The 22260-nt window shown below is 45.2% G+C and overlaps 1 protein-coding gene across 2 annotated transcripts; it reads left to right on the top strand.

Moving 5' to 3' along the window:
• The first annotated feature begins 5783 nt into the window (after positions 1 to 5783).
• LOC121573458 (procollagen galactosyltransferase 2) lies at positions 5784 to 20618 on the top strand. Of its 2 annotated transcripts, none has more exons than XM_041885463.2 (12): positions 5784 to 6315; positions 8075 to 8185; positions 8842 to 8959; positions 9318 to 9452; positions 12666 to 12870; positions 13098 to 13217; positions 13332 to 13408; positions 14045 to 14151; positions 14330 to 14462; positions 14604 to 14731; positions 17548 to 17751; positions 19562 to 20618. In XM_041885463.2, exons 1-12 carry the CDS (start codon positions 6113 to 6115, stop codon positions 19791 to 19793), a joined length of 1773 nt encoding a protein of 590 aa, XP_041741397.1. In that variant the 5' UTR covers positions 5784 to 6112; the 3' UTR covers positions 19794 to 20618. The 2 variants fall into 2 exon arrangements, with proteins under 2 accessions (XP_041741397.1, XP_045078652.1); XM_045222717.1 differs by lacking the exon at positions 5784 to 6315 and adding an exon at positions 7821 to 7930.
• Positions 20619 to 22260: the final 1642 nt, after the last annotated feature.

The following is a 22260-nucleotide window of genomic DNA, read 5'->3' as shown; positions in this document are numbered from 1 at the left end:
CTGCAGCGGAAATGGTCAATAAGGGCCCGCTCATTCCACCCTGCATCAGCCGCTAGGGTCCGGAACTCTAAGGCAAAGTCCTGTGCGCTCCTCATCCCCTGTCGGAGGTAGAACAGACGTTCCCCGCCGCCTTCCCTTCTGGTGGATGGTCGAATACAGCACGGAAGCGGCGGGAGAACTCCGCATAGTTCGTAGTTGCGGCGTCCATTCTCCTCCACTCGGCGTTGGCCCACTCCAACGCCTTGCCGGTGAGACAGGAGATGAGGGCTGAGACGCTCCGTGTCCCGAGGGCGCCGGGTGGACGGTGGCGAGTAGAGCTCCACCTGCAGCAGGAACCCTTGACACCCGGCGGTGGAGCCGTCGTACGCCCCTCGGGAGCGAGAGCCGAATCCCACTGGGTTCCGGAGATGACACTGGAGGGCTGACCGCTGGAGCTGGGTCGGTGTGTGGAGGTGTGGGAACCCCGCTGGTCTCCCATCGGTGCAGCGTGGTCATCACCCTATCCAGAGCGTGACAGACCTGGTTCATGCGGTCCTCCTGACCTTGAAGACGTTCAGCCATATCAGCTGGTGGCGCGGTCGCTCCTGCTGATTCCATATTGTGATGCGTGATTCTGTCAGAATGGTGTATGTAGGTGAGTGGAAGGAATCAAGCGCAGGCACCAGGATGACTTCAACCGTTTAGTAATGTTCACCAAAACACGAGAACACACGAGTCGCCAACCCAACCGGGTGGCGCAAACAATTACGCACAAAAACACAGTGCGTCAAAAACAAGAAAAGCGCACACAGTGCGAGCTCTCGGTAAAACACAACGAGAGAAATACAATACACTATACAGAGGTAGGCTGACAATCAACAATCACGCATAACACCTGACCCAAACAAACAAACTAAATAAGGGGAACAATCAAGACACAAATAAGGGACAGGTGTTATGAACAGACAAAACCAAATGAACAAGAAACATAGAACGGTGGCAGCTAGTACTCCGGAGACGACGACCGCCGAAGTCCGCCCGAACAAGGAAGAGGAGCAGCCTCGGCCGAAACCGTGACAGTGTGTCTGGGAAACCTGCCTAAAAAGACACGAGAGCCAGATCAAGAATGTGAGTTGTTGAAACCAGCCAGGACAGCACAGCAGAAGCAGTTTGCTTTTATGTTAGTTGGTGGTTGTACACAGAAGCGGTGGAGGGGGGATCCTTTCCTCAGTGCCACTGTGCTCTTCTCCATTCACAAATAAATGTTTAACTCACTGGCTAAAGGGAGCAGTGGGGGGTGCCTGAAGCCACAGGGTGGTACCTGAACCCGTCCCCGAAGTAGTTAGAGAGGGAGGAAGGTAACAATGGAGGAGAGGAATCAGAAGAATACTCCAATAAGCCTCCTCAGATGAAGGCATCTCTACCCTGCTGCTAGGGAAATGTGCTGCTAGGAAAATGTGCTGCTAGGTAAATGTGCTGCTAGGAAAATGTTCTGCTAGGGCAATGTCCTGCTAGGGCAATGTGCTGCTAGGAAAATGTGCTGCTAGGGCAATGTCCTGCTAGGGCAATGTCCTGCTAGGGCAATGTGCTGCTAGGAAAATGTGCTGCTAGGGCAATGCTGTGCTGCTAGGGCAATGTTGTGCTGCTAGGAAAATGTTGTGCTGCTAGGAAAATGTTGTGCTGCTAGGGCAGTGTGCTGATAGGAAAATGTGCTGCTAGGTAAATGTGCTGCTAGTACTATGTAAATAGGGGAGACAACAGTTTGAAACTGCTCTGCTCTGTTGCTGAGCTGGTAGTAACTAGTAGTGGCACCCTTCTCGGCCATTAGCGCAATGTATTGCTAGTGCAATGTGTCGCTATAGTGCTATGGCCATAGGGGAGAAGGATAGCAGTGCTGTGTTGGTGGAATCCTTATCGGCCCTGTTAGACATGGCTGAACAGACAAACAGAGTCCTAAACATGTTGTGTAAGCTTGTATGTGTGAGCGTGACATACGTATTTGAAGTGTCCTTGGACACATTGTGAGTGTTTGACTGCAAGATTGTCTTGGTTTCGTTTTGGTCTCTGGGCACTAAAAGGCTCTGAAAGACACCCATAGTTGGGGACCTTTCCTGCAGTCCTCTAACCCCAATACCCCCCCAGTACCCCCACACCCAACCATGCCACTGCCTAAACATCTCTGGGAATTCTTTGATGGTGGCTGCATAGTTGCCTGGCAACGGGGAGAGAGACAGACAGGAGCAGCAGTGGACGTGGTTAAAGAGCCTGTAGGGAGGAACGAGGTAGTCTCTATAAGACTATAACCACCTCCCAATATAACCATCTCCTATTACAATCACCTCCCACTGTAATCAACCAGGGCTTCCCCTGCTCTGTCCCTCAACCTTAACCTCACCCTCAACCAGCCCTGCCACCTTAACCTCTCACCCACATTTTACATTTACATTTACATCATTTAGCAGACACTCTTATCCAGAGCGACATCCAACCAGGACTTCCTTTTTCAACATTCATCTATCTCTAATGCAGCCAAAACCAGATGGGTGTTTCCGGGTGAATTTGTTGTAATTGTCTTGATTGTAAAAAAAAAAAAAAAGTGGTTGTTTCTATTGTTTTATTATGGCTGCTGTACAGTATGACAAATGAATTCCCCATTGCGAGTTCATAAAACCTCCTAACCAGCTGTGTGTTGTGGGTTGTGTATGATAATCAAACCCTTCAAGAGGAAGGTTGCAGTGTCCTTATAAAATTAAAACTTTATAAACTGTAAAGGTTATAGGGACCCTGCAACCTTCCTCTTGAAGGGTTTGACCAGTGAAGTCTGAAGAAAACCAATGAACAATGGGAACAGCCTTTGTTTTGTGCAGGTGTTCATGTGTTTTAATGAGGACCATGCAATCAAAGCTAGTTAAATCCTCAAATGTGTGAAATACCACTACTCACATCTTGCAATATACAGGCGTGGGCTGTTTGGTAGTATAAAATCCAATTCTGAATCTGTATAAAACAGTCATTGTAATACTTTTCTTTGTGTAGCCTATACAAAGGCATTCAATAGATATGTGACTTTGCAAACACAGTGCAAGAGCTTCCTTTCTGGTTAAAACATATTATACTACAATAGTATTTCATAATTCTTACAGAGAGAATACATCCTCAAGCTGACCAAGAAGTGTCATGGCTCGGACTCCGGGCTTGCTTGAGTCATTTTTCACTAAAGCAATTCTGTTTAAGTGCTTTAGTCAAACAGCAGTATTGGCCACTTGGGATATAAACCTTCAAGCTTTTGCTCACCAGTCAATTTATCTATACTGCCACCCAAACATTCCTTCCAACTGCAGATTCCTCCCTCCTGAGCAACCTGGTCTCAGAGCATTTCGTATTATTCTCTACGTAAATTCTAGGCACCCATTTAGTATGATATGTTACATTTCGTATGGTATGTATTAATTTGTCGATGTCCTTCACACATTTGTATGATATGTTACGAATTACAATTCGTATTATATGTTGTGAATTTTCTAAATGTACAATATGTTACGTATTTGCAAAACGAATTATAGCTATATGGCTAACGTTAGCTATCTGGCTAATTTGAGCTAGGCTAGGGGTTAGGGTTAAGTTTAGGTGTTAGGCTAAATGATTAAGGTTAGGGTTAGGGTTAGCTAACATGCTAAGTAGTTGCAAATTAGCCAAAAAAGTAGTAAATAGTTGAAAAGTTGCTAATTAGCTAAAATGCTAAAGTTGTCCGTGATGAGATTCAAACTCGCAACCTTTGGGTTGCTAGATGTTCGCTTTATATGCCCACCCATCCACACCGACCGACCAACCAACCACCCTACTTTCATTTTTGCCTTAATTAACCATCTGTAACCATACCATACGTAACATATCATACTAATTTGATTTTCCCTGAATTACGTTTACTATGTTATGTCTAGTCTATGAGACCAGGCTGTCCTGAGGTGTGTGTGTGTGTGTGTGTGTGTGTGTGTGTGTGTGTGTGTGTGTGTGTGTGTGTGTCTTGTTTGTGACTCCTGGGTGTGGTAAAGCATCTTCTCCATTAACTCTTTAGTGACCTCCATTGTTGTGGAGGTAAGGATGGATCTTTATGGTCATGAAGTGGGCAAGCTGTTGTGTGTGTGTGAGTGTTTGAGTGTGTGAGTGTGTGTATGTGTGTGTGTGAGAGAGAGAGAGAGAGAGAGAGAGAGAGAGAGAGAGAGAGAGAGAGAGAGAGAGAGAGAGAGAGAGAGAGACAAAAAAACTAGGACGTGTCTGGTGTTTGTGTTCTCCAATAAAACCAAATGTCTTCCAAATACAACAAGCAAGCAGAGGGGGGGGAAACTACACAAATTAGCATTTCTACCCTCTGCTCACACACACACACACACACACACACACACACACACACACACACACACACACACACACACACACACACACACACACACACACAACCTACCCTGGCCTCTGCTAAAAGGCTGCTGAGTTAGAATGCCAACCGTGGGAGTGTGAGTGACAGTTATTGACCCAGCGAGCTCTGAGACGTCAGTGTGGGAACGCGGTTATTGATTATCGCCACGGCAATGAAGGTTCCGGAGGGTTCTCAGAGTGTCACGACTGGGGCCCTGGAGGGATTGTGACTTGGGGAACAAAAGAGAGAGAAGGAGATTGGTGGTAGATAGATAGACAGTGACTGCTTCCGGGTGAGGGGGTATGTATCAGTGGGGCCCTTGGATGGCAGACCCCCCCACTATGTGTCACGTGTGTGTCCATTCACTGAATAAATATTTAGTCTCTCTCCAAAGTCTCCATCTAGCTCGGCTGTGAACCTGTTGGCCCTCTCTGCACACCCCGCCACGCCACTGACCCTTCACCTCTAACCTTTAACCCAGTAGTAAAAGTTACTGAACTCTCTCAGACCTGCAGCTGCAGAGGGTGCTGGGAAAGTGGCCAGCAGGGTCATGGGGGGTCAGGGGTTGTGACAGGGTGTCATGAATAGAGGTCCCTTTACCATTTTTGATCCCCTGTCCAGAGAGCAAGGTAACAACCATTGTCCCCCCAACACCCTAAGTGCTGTGGCTGGCTCAGTGATTGAATTGAGGCCCTCCAAAAGCTCCCTCAATTTAGTTTAGATGATGTCATAATATTACTTATCTTCTTCTCCTCTGACCTGTGCCATGCCAGTCTCTCTTTCTCTTTCTTTCTTTCTTTCTTTCTTTCTTTCTTTCTTTCTTTCTTTCTTTCTTTCTTTCTTTCTTTCTTTCTTTCTTTCTTTCTTTGGCTCTGTTTTCTTTCCTGATTATACCCTCTTTCACAGTGTTGCTTGGTCTCTCTTCCTGTCCTTGAATAACTAACTGTTCATTGAATAAATGAGTTTGGAATGTAAACTCAATGCTTCCCTCTTCAGGCAAAAGGTTGATATTGTAGGAAACAAATATTGTTTTAAATTTGTAAACATAATTTCTCCCTCATAGACTATCAGAAGTGTGTGTTAGATTAGGGCCACTATTTGGTTGTTAAATATTTCATATTCAAACATTGTGTGTTGAGTAGCCTTAGCCCTAGCCTTAATGCGGTTGTTAGAATCCCAGTAAGCAAAATGACGTTGAAAAGTACTTTTTCAAGCCTCTTAATATAGAAAACAGGAGCCAACTGAAGATTGGCCCGGACCAAAAATCTATCTCCTTGTACTTGAAATCAAGGTTGGTCCTGACTGCACCAAAAAAAGTAGACTGGTCCTGATAGAACCAGAAAAAATCGTCCAAAAGACCTCGCCGTCGGTAAACTGGGATGACACTAATCGCTCATACACCACGGCTACTTTTTCTACATGTTTAAACGCAGACCAGCAGTAGGTTATCAATTCCGTTAAAAGCCTGTTAAAATTAGCGCAAATAGTAGCCTACTATGAGCAAATAGTTACATTGTAACACGCCGGTGTTACAACTTTCTCACGGGGCTTTTGGTGCGGAAGTTGTAATTTAAAACCTTCCACAGACACTCGTCGGATTTGGCCAAGGAAAGAGCCTCGTCTTGGGGGGTTACAATTGAGGAAAATCCCCTTTTCCTTAGTGCTGACGCTGACTGGGAGCTGTAGCTACGTGCAGTAGCTTGGACTGATATATCCACCATGTTTATTTGGGTTTTAGTTTTAGGGGCCTTCGTTTCTAGATCAGAATGTTACTTTTCGGAGGAGAAATATCCTGAAGAATCGAAAATGCAGCCGCCAACGGTTGTTATTGCGATCATTGCTCGGAACGCGGCGCATTCCTTGCCGTACTACCTCGGAGCGTTGGAGAGACTGAACTATCCCAAAGCACGCATCTCTGTTTGGTAGGTGGCAGACATCCTGCCAGTGCTCTTTCCCTGGCCGCTATTTGTCAAACTCGTGGGCGATCAATCGCATTTGGATTAGATTAAGAATACCACCCCTCTCCTCCCCAGTCCCCAATCCCCATAATCCCGTTAGAACCATCGACCCCTCAACAAAATAGAACGCTTCTGCTGCTATAGGCTACTCTAACTTTGCTTTCTAAATTTTTTTTCTTCCAATGCAGAGTTTATTAAGTTACATTGTAGGCCACTATTGAACTACATAATGCAATTAGATGATTTTCACAATAGCATGTACTTTACACCAGGCTTTCCTTGCTGGATATATGTTTTCCAGTTTCTTGAAATACTTTGCAAATGCAATTTATTTCTATGTGGAAACTGAAATGGTCTATTCATTTATTTTTCCATAGACTCTCTTATCCAGAGCAATTTACAGTAGTGAGTTCATACTGTACTGGTCCCCTGTGGGAATCGAACCCACAACCCTAGCATTGCAAGCGTCATCCTCTACCAATTGAGCCACATCATCACAAACCACTTGATGTCTCGATGTACTCAATTACTGTATTGTGCATTGTTTTTCTTCATGGTGATGGAAAGTCCACAGGTACAAAGCTAGATGACCAGCCTATGTACAATACAGTAACTCACATTTACATTAAGTGATTTGTAAGGATGGTAAATTAATACTGCACAAAAAGTGGTTGTTTTCCATGTTATTTGATCAAGAAAAATATTTAATTTGATGTGGATGTTTTGTGTCTTTGCTCACAACTTTGCACCTTTCTGATGTAAATGTTTGAGGACAGGGTTTTGTTCTTTCTGGATTCCATTAGAATGACAATCGCAGAGAAAGGACAGGGCAACAACTCTTACAATTCCAACTATTGAATCCTGCAAGATTCTGTTCTTAATTATAAAACTACCTTTTTGCCAAAGCAGAGATGCTTAAAAAATTGTTTTTCCCGCTACAGATGTCTATATTGGTCCACTAATACTTGTAAAGGCCCAGTGCATGTTATTTATATATATTTATAACGAAATATACATTCTGACTTTTCAGGGGGGCTACAGCACCCTCAGCACCCTATTTCCCGTGGCTATGGGCCCACCTGATTCAATTAGTCAAAGGCTTGATGATTAGTTGCCTAATTGAATCAGGTATGCCAGTTTAGGGTTAAAACAAAAATGTGAAGGAGCGGGTTGGGAAACCCTGCTTTATGCTACAGTCTGCATGTTAGGCTAATGCAGGACCACCCAACCCTGTTCCCAGAGAGCTACCGTCCTGTAGGTTTTTGCTCCAACCCTAATCTAGCACGCCTGATTCTAATAATTAGCAGGTTGATAAGATAAATCAGGTTAGTAACACCTGGGGTTGGCGCGAAAACCTACAGGAGGGTAGCTCTCCAGGAACCGGGTTGGGCAACCCTGTGCTTTGCACAGAGAATAGGCTTATTTCCATGGAATCCACTAGTGATTTCCTGTTCTGCATTTCATAGGGAGTCCTTATTTATTAGGGTTCTCCTCTGCATATTTAATATCATATTGTCAGTAGGGTTAACAATGTGCATGGCTTTTCTCCGTTGCATGTGTAACATGTGGGACCACTTTGGTTTGTCTGATTTGCAGTGTCTTGCAGATTCTTTAATTCCTAGTTGTGGTGTGCTTGCATGCAAGTAAGGCAGACCAAGTGATCATTGGTTACACCTACTACATTCTAGTGTCAGACAGTGTGTCTACATCCCCATGTCCGCAGGGCAGCGACAGATCACAATGCTGACAACACTACAGCTGTTCTGAGAGAATGGCTAACAGTCATGCAAAAGTTTTACCACTACGTGGAATGGAGGCCTATGGAGCATCCTACGTAAGTTTGAGATGTGTTCAGCATTATCACGTTTCTTCTAAAAGTATGTGTACTAGTACGTGTCTGTGTTGATACAGTTGATTACCTTGCAAAACCATGGGTCTAAGCCTTGAACATCAGCTCATTTGTATAAACTCTGTATTAGCTTTCTAGAACACCCTGACAGTAGCAGCAGTAGCCTACAGCTGTGACTCCATCATTATTATTATCATCATTATTATTATATTACAGGATGTAACTTTAAAACAGAGGGTGAATAGAAAAGAGAGCCTCAAATAAATGTTTGGTGTTTACAGAGCATGCTGATACACAGTACTACCTGACCTGAGGGCACCTCTCACTTTCTCTCCCTAAGTACCTCAAAGCAATGCAGGAATGAGACCGTAGCATGCCTCTGCCTGTGTCTGTGGGTATGTGTGCCTGTCTGTGTGGGTGTGTGCGTGCCTGTCTGTGGGTGCGTGCCTGTCTGTGGGTGCGTGCCTGTCTGTGGGTGTGTGTCTGTCTGTGGGTGTGTGGGTGTGTGGGTGTGTGTGCCTGTCTGTCTGTGGGTGTGCCTGTCTGTCTGTGGGTATGTGTGCCTGTCTGTCTGTGGGTGTGTGTGTGCCTGTCTGTCTGTGGGTATGTGTCTCGTTCTGACTCCCTCCATTGCTCTACAGGTCCTACCCAGGGGAGATGGGGCCTAAATACTGGAGCAACGGCAGATATGAATACCTGATGAAGCTTAAACAGGCTGCTCTCAACTTTGCCAAGACACGCTGGGCTGACTACATACTGGTACAGTCACATATCTACTCTGCCCACAGACCTAAAAGTAGCACTATAGCTTTATGTCATTGCCCACATACTGAGTGTGACCCTGCTGTGGTTGTTACCAAAAAATCAGTATGCTGGAGTTCTCTTTTTTTCAGTTTCAACCGCCTCACTAAACACACCCTGTTATCTCTGGCTGTGCCTCTGATCTCCACTAAACACTCAACAACAATCACACACTCCGTCCAGAGCCATGGATAGAGATATCTAATGACTCCGTCCAGAGCCATGGATAGAGATATCTAATGACTCCGTCCAGAGCCATGGATAGAGATATCTAATGACTCCGACTCACATTTTATTACAACCATGTCTCCTCCAGTACGCTGACACAGACAACATCCTGACCAACCCAGAGACTCTGAACCTCCTGATAGCAGAGAACAGGTCTGTTGTGGCCCCCATGCTGGACTCTCAGGGAGCCTACTCCAACTACTGGTGCGGCATCACTCCCCAGGTAAGACCGGTCTGAGACAGCACAGTGTGTTTCTGGTAGGCACGATAGTGTGAAATGTGCAATAAATGACCATATTGTTTTCATTTCAATCGTTCGTTTTACGGTGCATTCGGAAAGTATTCAGAAATCTTCCCCTTTTCCATATTTTGTTACGTTACAGCCTTATTCTAAAATGGATCAAATAAAATGTTTTCCCTCATCAATCTACACACAATACCCCATTATGACAAAGTCAAAACAGATTTTTGCAAATGTATAAAAAACAAATACCTTATTTACTTACAGTACCAGTCAAAAGTTTGGACACACCTATTCATTCAAGGGTTTTTCTTTATTTTTACTATTTTCTACATTGTAGAATAATAGTGAAGACATCAAAACTATGAAATAACACATATGGAATAATGTAGTAACCAAAAAAGTGTTAAAAGAAATCAAAATATATTTGAGACTCTTTAAAGTAGGCAACCTTTGCCTTGATGACAGCTTTGCACACTGTTGGCATTCTCTCAACCAGCTTCACCTGGAATGCTTTCCCAACAGTCTTGAAGGAGTTCCCACATGTGCTGAGCACTTTTTGGCTGCTTTTCCTTCACTCCGTGGTCCAACTCATCCCAAACCATCTCAATTGGTTAGAGGTCGGGTGATTGTGGAGTCCAGGTCATCTAATGCAGCACTCCATCACTCTCCTTCTTGGTGAAATGGCCCTTACGCAGCATGGAGGTGTGTTGGGTCATGGTCCTGTTGAAAAACAAATGAGTCCCACTAAGCCCAAACCAGATGGGATGGCGTATCGCTGCAGAATGCTGTGGTAGCCATGCTGGTTAAGCGTCCTTGAATTCTAAATAAATCACAGACCGTGTCACCAGCAAAGCACCATCACACCTCCTCCTCCATGCTTCACGGTGGGAACTACACATGCGGAGATCATCCGTTCACCTACACTGTGTCTCACAAAGACACGGCGGTTGGAACCAAAAATCTCCAATTAGGACTCCCGACCGAAGGACTGATTTCCACCGGTCTAATGTCGATTGCTTGTATTTCTTTTCCCAAGCAAGTCTCTTCTTCTTATTGATGTCATTTAGTAGTGTTTTCTTTGTAGCAATTCGACCATGAAGGCCTGATTCACGCAGTCTTCTCTGAACAGCTGATATTATAATATGCCATTTAGCAGACGCTTTTATCCAAAGCGACTTACAGTCGTGCGTGCATACATTTTTGTGTATGGGTGGTCCCGGGGATCGAACCCACTACCTTGGCGTTACAAGCGCCGTGCTCTACCAGCTGAGCTACAGAGGATATTGAGATGTCTGTTACTTGAACTCTGAAGCAAACTCTAATGAACTTATCCTCTGCAGCAGAGGTAACTCTAGGTCTTCCATTCCTGTGGTGGTCATCATGAGAGCCAGTTTCATCATAGCGCTTGATAGTTTTTGCGACTACACTTGAAGAAACTTTCAAAGTTCTTGAAATTTTCCGGATTGACTGACCTTCATGTCTTAAAGTAATGATGGACTGTAGTTTCTCTTTGCTTATTTGAGCTGTTCTTGCCATAATACCGACTTGGTCTTTTACCAAATAGCCCTATCTTCTGTATACCACCCCTACCTTGTCACAACACAACTGATTTGCTCAAACGCATTAAGAAGGAAAGAAATTCCACAAAATAACTTTTAAGAAGGCACACCTGTTAACTGAAATACATTCCAGGTCATAGTTTTGATGTCTTCACTACTATTCTACAATGTAGACAATAGTAAAAATAAGAAGAACCCTTGAATGAGTAGGTGTGTCCAAACTTGACTGGTGCTGTAAGTATTCAGACCCTTTGCTATGAGACTCGAAATTGAGCTCGGGTGCATCCTGTTTCCATTGATCATCCATGTTTCTACAACTTGATTGGAGTCCAGCTGTGGTAAATTCAGTTGATTGGACATGATTTGGAAAGGCACACACCTGTCTATATAAGGTCCCACAGTTGACAGTGCATGTCAAAGCAAAAACCAAGCCATGAGGTTGAAGGAATTGTCCATAGAGCTCCGAGACAGGATTGTGTCGAGGCACAGATCTAGGGAAGGGTATCAAAACATTTCTGCAGCATTGAAGGTCCCCAAGAACACAGTGGCCTCCTCCATTCTTAAATGGAATAAGTTTGGAACCACCAAGACTCTTCCTAGAGATGGCCGCCCGGCCAAACTGAGCAATCTAGGGAGAAGGGCCTTGGTCAGGGAGGTGACCAAGAGCCCGATGGTCACTCTGACAGAGCTCCAGAGTTCCTCTGTGGAGATGGGAGAACTTTCCAGAAGGACAACCATCTCTGCAGCACTCCACCAATCAGGACTTTATGGTAGAATGGCCAGATGAAAGCCACTCAGTAAAAGGCAGATGACAGCCCGCTTGGACTCTGAAGATTGAACTCTTTGACCTGAATGCCAAGCGTCACGTCTAGAGGAAACCTGGCACCATCCCTACGGTGAAGCATGGTGGTGGCAGCATCATGCTGTGGGGATGTTTTTCAGCGGCAGGGACTGAGTGACTAGTCAGGGTCGTGGGAAAGATTTAACGGAGCAAAGCACAGAGATCCTTGATGAAAACCTGCTCCAGAGCGCTCAGGACCTCCGATTGAGGCGACGGTTCACCTTCCAACAGGACAACAACCAAAAGCACAAAGCCAAGACAACGCAGTAGTGGCTTCGGGACAAGTCTCTGAATGTCCTTGAGTAGCCCAGTCAGAGCCCGGACTTGAACCCGATTGAACATCTCTGGAGAGACCTGAAAATAGCTGTGCAGCGACACTCCCTATCCAACCTGACAGAGCTTGAGAGGATCTGCAGAGAAGAATGGGAGAAACTCCCCAAATACAGGTGTGCCAAGCTTGTAGCGTCATACCCATGAAGACTCGAGGCTGTTATCGCTGCCAAAGATGCTTCAACAAAGTACTGAGTAAAGTGTCTGAATCTAAAATGTCTAAACCTGTTTTTACTTTGTCATTATGGGGTATTGTGTGTAGATTGAGGTTTAAAAAACAATTGAATCCATTTTAGAATAAGGCTGTAATGTCACAAAGTGGAAAAAGTCAAGGGGTCTGAATACTTTCCGAATGCTCTGTACATGGGGACCGATGCAATTCAAACATTGAATGTACAAACAGTCAGATGCATTGCACCTTAGCTTATGCTAATTTCCAGTACCCTGTGTGTCTGTTCCCAGGGTTATTACCGGCGTACAGCTGAGTATTTCCCCACCAGACAGCGCCACCGGCTGGGCTGCTACCCAGTGCCCATGGTCCACTCTACCTTCCTGCTGGACATGAGGAAGGCAGGCATGAAGAAGCTGGCCTTCCACCCCCCTCACCAGGACTACTCCTGGCCCTTCGATGACATCATCGTCTTTGCCTTCTCCTGCCGCGTCTCAAGTAGGGGTCTACATTATAACACACACACATTTAGTCATGCACACACACACACACACACACACACACATTCACAACGTGTAATCGAAACCTCCACGTCCCTGACTGCTGCAGGGGTGAAATCAATGTGTTCAAAGTAAAAGGCTAGATGATTACATTCACATGTTGCTGGCACTTCAAGGCCATGTCGACTGTTAGATGACAGAGTTGACTGTTCTGTGTGTTTCTAGAGGTGCAGATGTACCTGTGCAACAAGGTGAGGTATGGTTACCTGAACGTCCCAGCCAAGCCTCACCACACCATAGAGGATGACAGCATCAGCTTCAGCCATCTCGTCCTGGAGGCCACGAGTAAAACCTTATTTAATCTTTTTTTTTTTTTTTTACATTCTTATAAAGTTATTTAAGAGTAGGTGTCTGTCACAGTAATAGATGTATAATAACACGTCTCTGTTCTTCCCCCAGTCGAGGGTCCCCCCATGGCCCCCTCCAAATACGTGAGCCTCTTCCCCAAACAGAGAGACCTCATGGGCTTTGATGAGGTGAGACAGAGGCCAGGAGCCCAAACTCCTCATCACATACTAGACTAGATCAAATAAGTAGAAGTGGCTTGGGAACACTGCTGTAGGCTAATTAAATCAAATCAAATGTTATTTGTCACATGCGACGAATACAACAGGTGTAGATCTTACCGTGAAATGCTTACGTACAAGCCTTTAACCAACAATGCAGTTCATGAAATGGAGTTAAGAAAATATTTAATAAATAAACTAAAGTATAAAATTAAATAAAAAGTAACTCAATAAAATAACAACGCGGCTGTATACAGGGGTACCGAGTCAATGTGCGGGGGTACAGGTTAGTTGAGGTAATTTGTACATGTAGGTAGGGGTAAAGTGACTATGCATAGATGAGGCCCGAGGGGGTGTGGTATACGGTCTGATATACCATACCACGGCTGTCAGCCAATCAGCATTCAGAGCTCAAACCACCCAGTTTATAATGGTATTATGATCTCTCACACTCAATCTAAGATAAGATATACTTTATTAGTTCATACAGGATGGATTATTTTCTGCTTTTTTCCCCAACCCCTCTGAATAATACAAACACTCACTCACTCTATGGATCATTGTGTCTCTGAGTTGACCTCTGAACCTGGCTGTCCCGTGCTGTAGGTGTACCTGATCAACCTGCGTCGTCGTCAGGACCGTAGAGACCGGATGCTGTACTCTCTCAACGAGCTGGAGATAGACGTCAAGGTGGTGGACGCCATAGATGGAGGGTGAGAATTTAGCCTGGGAATCCTGACTCAATCATGCTACATTTCACTAAACAGAGTTGAATTCAGTCTGGATATCCAGGCTAGGTGAGCATTCAAAGCTTGGCATAGATATGGCGCTGAGGGAGATTTAGAGAGTTTGCATAAGAGAAAGCTGGAGACTATGTGTTGTGTCCTGCAGAGCTCTGAACAGCAGTGATATAAAGATCCTGGGAGTGGACATACTACCTGGTTACTATGACCCGTTCTCTCGCCGTACCCTGACCAAAGGAGAGGTGGGATGCTTCCTGAGTCACTACTACATCTGGAAGGAGGTGAGGATCACACACACCTTGGGACATGGGACCTGGAGGTCATGTTAGTAGGAGCCTAATTGACTCCTTCAGGTCTGTCATTAGAGCTTATTTAAACTAGTTGTTCTCTCTCTCACACTTCTCCCCCCCACCCTCTCTCAGATGGTAGACCAGCAGATGGACAAGGCGTTGATCTTTGAGGATGACGTGCGTTTCCAGTCCAACTTCAAGCGGCGCGTGCTGCATCTGATGAAGGAGGTGGAGCTGGTGGAACTGGACTGGGACATCATGTGAGTCACCCTGGCGACCACGCGACTGCCACCTACCCGCATTGCATTTACATTACATTTACGTTATTTAGCAGACGCTCTTATCCAGAGCGACTTACAGTTAGTGAATACATATATATATTTTTTTATATATACTGGCCCCCCGTGGGAATCGAACCCACAACCCTGGCGTTGCAAACGCCATGCTCTATCAACTGAGCTACATCCCTGCCGGCCATTCCCTCCCCTACCCTGGACGACGCTGGGCCAATTGTGCGCCGCCCATGAGTCTCCCGGTCGCGGCCGGCTGCGACAGAGCCTGGATTGCCATATGTCATTTCGCTAGTCTGATGTGCTCTCCTGTTGCTGACTAAATTACCAATAGGACTACAGTGTGGTCCTCCAGCTGAATGTCTCTCTCCATCCCAGTTACCTGGGCCGTAGGCAGGTGAAGCCAGGTGACGAGGTGGTGGAGAACGGTGTTGTCCTCTGACTAACTAACCCTGTCTCCCTCTCCTCCCCTGTCCACTACTGACTAACTAACCCTGTCTCCCTCTCCTCCCCTGTCCACTACTGACTAACTAACCCTGTCTCTCTCTCCTCCCCTGTCCACTACTGACTAACTAACCCTGTCTCTCTCTCCTCCCCTGTCCACTACTGACTAACTAACCCTGTCTCTCTCTCCTCCCCTGTCCACTACTGACTAACTAACCCCTGTCTCTCTCTCCTCCCCTGTCCACTACTGACTAACTAACCCTGTCTCTCTCTCCTCCCCTGTCCACTACTGACTAACTAACCCTGTCTCTCTCTCCTCCCCTGTCCACTACTGACTAACTAACCCTGTCTCTCTCTCCTCCCCTGTCCACTACTGACTAACTAACCCTGTCTCTCTCTCCTCCCCCTGTCCACTACTGACTAACTAACCCTGTCTCTCTCTCCTCCCCTGTCCACTACTGACTAACTAACCCTGTCTCTCTCTCCTCCCTGTCCACTACTGACTAACTAACCCTGTCTCTCTCTCTCCTCCCCTGTCCACTACTGACTAACTAACCCTGTCTCCTCTCTCCTCCCCTGTCCACTACTGACTAACTAACCCTGTCTCTCTCCCTCCCCTGTCCACTACTGACTAACTAACCCTGTCTCTCTCTCCTCCCCTGTCCACTACTGACTAACTAACCCTGTCTCTCTCTCCCTCCCCTGTCCACTACTGACTAACTAACCCTGTCTCTCTCTCTCTCCCCTGTCCACTACTGACTAACTAACCCTGTCTCTCTCTCCTCCCCTGTCCACTACTGACTAACTAACCCTGTCTCTCTCTCCTCCCTGTCCACTACTGACTAACTAACCCTGTCTCTCTCTCCTCCCCCTGTCCACTACTGACTAACTAACCCTGTCTCTCTCTCCTCCCCTGTCCACTACTGACTAACTAACCCTGTCTCTCTCTCTCCTCCCCTGTCCACTACTGACTAACTAACCCTGTCTCTCTCTCCCTCCCCTGTCCACTACTGACTAACTAACCCTGTCTCTCTCTCCTCCCCTGTCCACTACTGACTAACTAACCCTGTCTCTCTCTCCTCCCCTGTCCACTACTGACTAACTAACCCTGTCTCTCTCTCCTCCCCTGTCCACTACTGACTAACTAACCCTGTCTCTCTCTCCTCCCCCTGTCCACTACTGACTAACTAACCCTGTCTCTCTCTCCTCCCCTGTCCACTACTGACTAACTAACCCTGTCTCTCTCTCCTCCCCTGTCCACTACTGACTAACTAACCCTGTCTCTCTCTCCTCCCCTGTCCACTACTGACTAACTAACCCTGTCTCTCTCTCCTTCCCTGTCCACTACTGACTAACTAACCCTGTCTCTCTCTCCTCCCCTGTCCACTACTGACTAACTAACCCTGTCTCTCTCTCCTCCCCTGTCCACTACTGACTAACTAACCCTGTCTCTCTCTCCTCCCCTGTCCACTACTGACTAACTAACCCTGTCTCTCTCCCTCCCCTGTCCACTACTGACTAACTAACCCTGTCTCTCTCTCCTCCCCTGTCCACTACTGACTAACTAACCCTGTCTCTCTCTCCTCCCCTGTCCACTACTGACTAACTAACCCTGTCTCTCTCTCCCTCCCCTGTCCACTACTGACTAACTAACCCTGTCTCTCTCTCCTCCCCTGTCCACTACTGACTAACTAACCCTGTCTCTCTCTCCTCCCCTGTCCACTACTGACTAACTAACCCTGTCTCTCTCTCCTCCCCTGTCCACTACTGACTAACTAACCCTGTCTCTCTCTCCTCCCCTGTCCACTACTGACTAACTAACCCTGTCTCTCTCTCCTCCCCTGTCCACTACTGACTAACTAACCCTGTCTCTCTCTCCTCCTGTCCACTACTGACTAACTAACCCTGTCTCTCTCTCCTCCCCTGTCCACTACTGACTAACTAACCCTGTCTCTCTCTCCTCCCCTGTCCACTACTGACTAACTAACCCTGTCTCTCTCTCCTCCCCTGTCCACTACTGACTAACTAACCCTGTCTCTCTCCCTCCCCTGTCCACTACTGACTAACTAACCCTGTCTCTCTCTCCTCCCCTGTCCACTACTGACTAACTAACCCTGTCTCTCTCTCCTCCCCTGTCCACTACTGACTAACTAACCCTGTCTCTCTCTCCTCCCCTGTCCACTACTGACTAACTAACCCTGTCTCTCTCTCCTCCCCTGTCCACTACTGACTAACTAACCCTGTCTCTCTCTCCTCCCCTGTCCACTACTGACTAACTAACCCTGTCTCTCTCCCTCCCCTGTCCACTACTCTGATTAACCCTGTCTGTCCTTTGTCCACAGTTACCTGGGCCGTAAGCAGGTGAAGCCAGGTGATGAGGAGGTGGTGGAGAACGTGAGGAACCTGGTGATGGCAGACTATTCCTACTGGACCCTGTCCTATGCCATCTCTCTCCAGGGCGCCCAGAAGCTGCTCAACGCTGAACCCCTCTCCAAGATGCTGCCCGTTGATGAGTTCCTACCCATCATGTATGACAAACACACCAAGTAAGTACCACAACTGTTTTTTAAAATCTATTTGTTGATGTATTTATTTAGACATTCTCAAGTCGTTCTCAGATCACTGAGACCAAACACACCAAGTAGGTGGAACTGAAACTTGAAGAATTATGTTAGCTCGCCCTGAGCTAATGCCTAGACCCCTCTAACTCAACTCTAGACCTGGAAGCCAGTTCCACTGCTTTTGTTCATTGTTCCCCTCTAATCGGGGACTGATGTAGACCTGGGACACCAGGTGGGTGCAATTTTAATTATCAGGTAGAACAGAAAACCAGTAGGCTTCGGACCTTGTAGGGTAAGAGTTGAATACCCCTGGCCTAGACTTTAGCTCAATGGGTTAAGACAGGTTTGTGATGTGCAGGAGACACAGGTTCAAACCCAGTTGGTATGTAAGTTTAACAACAATGCTCCGTAAGGGAGAGAACTGGTGAAACAAATCTTTCCTGAAAGATTAGTTTGACTAGGAACATCCTTCATCCATTGCCAATGGAATTTAAGATTATTTTAGTGCTACAAAGCTGTCAGGAAACTCTGCTTTGTGCCACTCAAAATTGCATTGTATCTTGTGTAGCTTGCTCTGACCCTTTGCCAGCATTGAACTGCCAAAGCTATAGCAACAAATCCTAATTAGCTGCAGTTTTGGATAAACGTTGTGCATAAATGTAGCTTTGGAGTGGACATAGATTGAGAACCACTGTTAAAATCACCAGCCTATGGTTTCACGTCTATAGCCTCTTATTGATGTTCACCTTCCTGTGACCACATTCTTGGCTCAACTACCACTCCTCTCATCCAAGAGGCCCAAGCCTGCTTTCTAAAATAGCTTGCCACAATTAAAATGTTCCCTCATTCTGAAACGCACTCTCATTTTAGTTAAGTCAAGAAGTCAAACTGCTTTGTATTTTGCTTCATTTTGGTGTTCGTCTCCTTCTGCAGACTGACTTGGCTTGTTCTAGCGTTCCAGTTTCATCTGGTCGACTCCCTGTCTCTCTCTTGCTGCATGTCATGTGTCTGCCAGACCAAGCTAATAGAACCCAGAGCCTCTGAGCCAATGGGAGCCAGGCATGCATCCAGAAGGCTGTTAGAATGCCTTGGCGTTCTGTTGAGAATGCCTTAGTGTTCCGTCATGTATGGAAACCTGGCCAGCTGTCATCATCCCTAGTCCTCCTTCCCCTTCCCATCCTCTTCCCTGTGTGGTTCTGCTTCGATATGCTTGACTTGTCCTGAAAATAACACATGGGGTTGAATCTGGGCCTTCTGACTAACTGATTCTTTCTAAGAGTTGCCATTCCCACAGAAACGTATTCCAAGTACTTGTATTATAACCTTGTTTCCACAATATTTAATGTGATTTCATTATTAACTATTAATCTCTCAATGTTTAGAAATTACCAGTACATTTTAAAACTGTTACCTTTCATAGGATTACATTTTAGCAGTGTATTGTTGCCCACCGTAACACTGTATCAGTGGAGGCTGCTCAGGGGAGGACGGCTAATAATGGCTGGAATGGAGTCAATGGAATGTTATCAAACACATGGAAACCACGCGTTTGATTCCATTAATTCCGTTCCATCCATTACTATGAGCCGTCCTCCCCTGAGCAGCCTCCACTGAACTGTATGATGAAGTGTGGCCCTGTTATGGATATTTACATGCTCTCAAGCTATGTACACACAGTTATGGACTGGCTAGTTTTTATTTTATCTCCTTAGTGGAAGTTCTAACATCAGATTTGATAATGTTGTTATCATCCTGTGACCAATGTATCTCTGACCTCCGTCCTGTTTCTCAACAGTGAGAACTACAAGTCCCACTTCCCTAACCGTAACCTGCAGGCGTTCTCAACACACCCCCTACTGGTGCACCCAGCCCAATACGCTGGGGACCCCAAGTGGGTGAGCGACACGGAGACCTCCACGCTGTGGGACGACGACAACGTACGAACGGACTGGAGGGGCTCCCACAAAACCCTGAAGGGGGCTCCCCAACCCCACATGCTGCAGACGTCATATAAAGATGAGCTGTAGTTAAACCATATTTATTAGTGCCTGATTCACACAGTTTATATCACTTCCTGAATTGACTGCCTTCAATAGGGATTGACCCCAACCCTGCTATTGTGCACCGCAGAACACTCCAAGGCCTGGGTGAGTGACCCTCACTGTACATCTATTCCCAAGGCATCAGAAAACAGAAATACTGGAGGAAACATTCTCTTTTTATATCACATTCTACTTATTCTGTGTATTGTGAGAACAATCATAGTAAATGTTTTCTTTATTTTAGTAAAGTAACTACATACAAGTTGAACTGTGAGCACTTACACATCGTAAGGATCCTATAGTAGTGGTAATATGTTAGGAGCAGTGTCTCTCTCTCTAGGCCTGAACTCGTGGTAGTCTTACAAGGTCAACAGTCCAGAGAGAAGCCTGCAATCCATATTCTCCTGACATCATTGATGGTGTCAATTGCCACGACAATCAAGTTACATTCTGACTGCGCTCATCTATATTGGTTTGTGTTGATGGATTATCTTTTTTTATGTGTACAAATTCCATTATTTGTACAAGTCTTATTTACAGTTTTCCTAATTTATTTCTAGCATTATATTGTGCTTTTTGAATGCACAATATTAAACCCAAGTGCAATGTCTTAATGGTAGTGAAATTCCCTCTTTGTCAAATAAATTACTATACTGTACCTTGATGTCAAGTGACTTTGAAGAACAAATGTTTTTCAAAAGTAGCACATTTGGCAGAAGCTTTGTCGGTGCCAAAACTGTAAAAAAAATGGATGTGACAATGATGTAACTAACTTTATACATGAATAAAAATCAACTTTTTCCATTTTTATTGAAAATGTGTTTATGAAAATGCACTGATATTTTGAAGATGCATGAAAGCACCACAAGAGGGCAGACGAAGATCGTTTTTAGGCAGTGTATGAATAAGTATAGTTAGTAACTCTGAAATGAGCAGTGGTGGGAAAAAGTACCCAATTGTCATATTTGAGTCAAAGTAAAGCTGCCTTAATCGAAAATGAATGAAGTGAAAGTCACCCAGTAAAAATTTTACTTGAGTAAAAGTCTTTGGTTTTAAATATACTTGAGTATCAAAAGAAAATCATTTCAAATATTTTATTTTAAATTTACGGATAGCCAGGGGCACACTCCAACACTCAGACATCATTTCCAAACAAAGCATTTGTGTTTAGTGAGTCTGCCAGATCAGAGGCAGTAGGGATGTTCTCTTGATAAGTGTGTAAAATTGACCATTTTCCTGTCCTGCTTAGCATTCAAAATGTGATGAGTACTTTTGGTGTCAGGAAAAATGTATGGAGTAAAAAGTACATTTTCTTTAGGAATGTAGTGAAGTAAAAGTTGTCAAAATATAAAAAATACAGATACCCCATAAAACTACTTAAGTAGTACTTTAAAGTATTTTTATTGAAGTACTTTACACCACTGGAAATGAGTGCGTTTTACCAACACCTGTTTGCTGTTCCCACGATCACATTCACATGATTGTGTACTTTGTTCACAGCTACAGTTGAAGTCGGAAGTTTACATACACTTTTAGGTTGGAGTCATTAAAACTCGTTTTTCAACCACTCCACACATTTCTTGTTAACAAACTATCGTTTTGGCAAGTCGGTTAGGACATCTACTTTGTGCATGACACAAGTAATTTTTCCAACAATCGTTTACAGACAGATTATTTCACTTATAACTCACTGTATCACAATTCCAGTGGGTCAGAAGTTTACATACACTAAGTTTACTGTGCTTGGAAAATTCCAGAAAATTATGTCTTGGCTTTAGAAGCTTCTGATAGGCTAATTGACATCATTTGAGTCAATTGGAGATGTACCTGTGGATGTATTTCAAGGCCTACCTTCAAACTCAGTGCCTTATTGGTTGACATCATGGGAAACTCAAAAGAAATCAGCCAAGACCTTAGAAAAAGAATTGTAGACCTCTACAAGTCTGGTTCCTCCTTGGGAGCAATTTCCAAATGCCTGAAGGTACCACGTTCATCTGTACAAACAATAGTACGCAAGTATAAACACCATGGGACCACGCAGCCGTCATACCGCTCAGGAAGGAGACGCGTTCTGTCTCCTAGAGATTAACGTACTTTGATGCGAAAAGTGCAAATTAATCCCAGAACAGCAAAGGACCTTGTGAAGATGCTGGAGGAAACAGGTACAAAATTATCTATATCCACAGTAAAACAAGTCCTATATCGACATAACCTGAAAGGCCCCTCAGCAAGGAAGAAGCCACTGCTCCAAAACCGCCATAAAAAAGTCAGACTACGGTTTGCAACTGCACATGGGGACAAAGATCGTACTTTTTGGAGAAATGTCCTCTGGTCTGATGAAACAAAAATAGAACTGTTTGGCCATAATGACCATCGTTATGTTTGGAGGAAAAAGGGGGCTGCTTGCAAGCCAAAGAACACCATCACAACCGTGAAGCATAGGGGTGGCAGT

This window comes from Coregonus clupeaformis, chromosome 9 (assembly GCF_020615455.1).
Source record: "Coregonus clupeaformis isolate EN_2021a chromosome 9, ASM2061545v1, whole genome shotgun sequence".
NCBI classification, from domain to species: Eukaryota; Metazoa; Chordata; class Actinopteri; order Salmoniformes; family Salmonidae; genus Coregonus; species Coregonus clupeaformis.
Note: the sequence above shows the minus strand (reverse complement) of the source record. Positions and strands in the feature narration are given on the sequence as shown.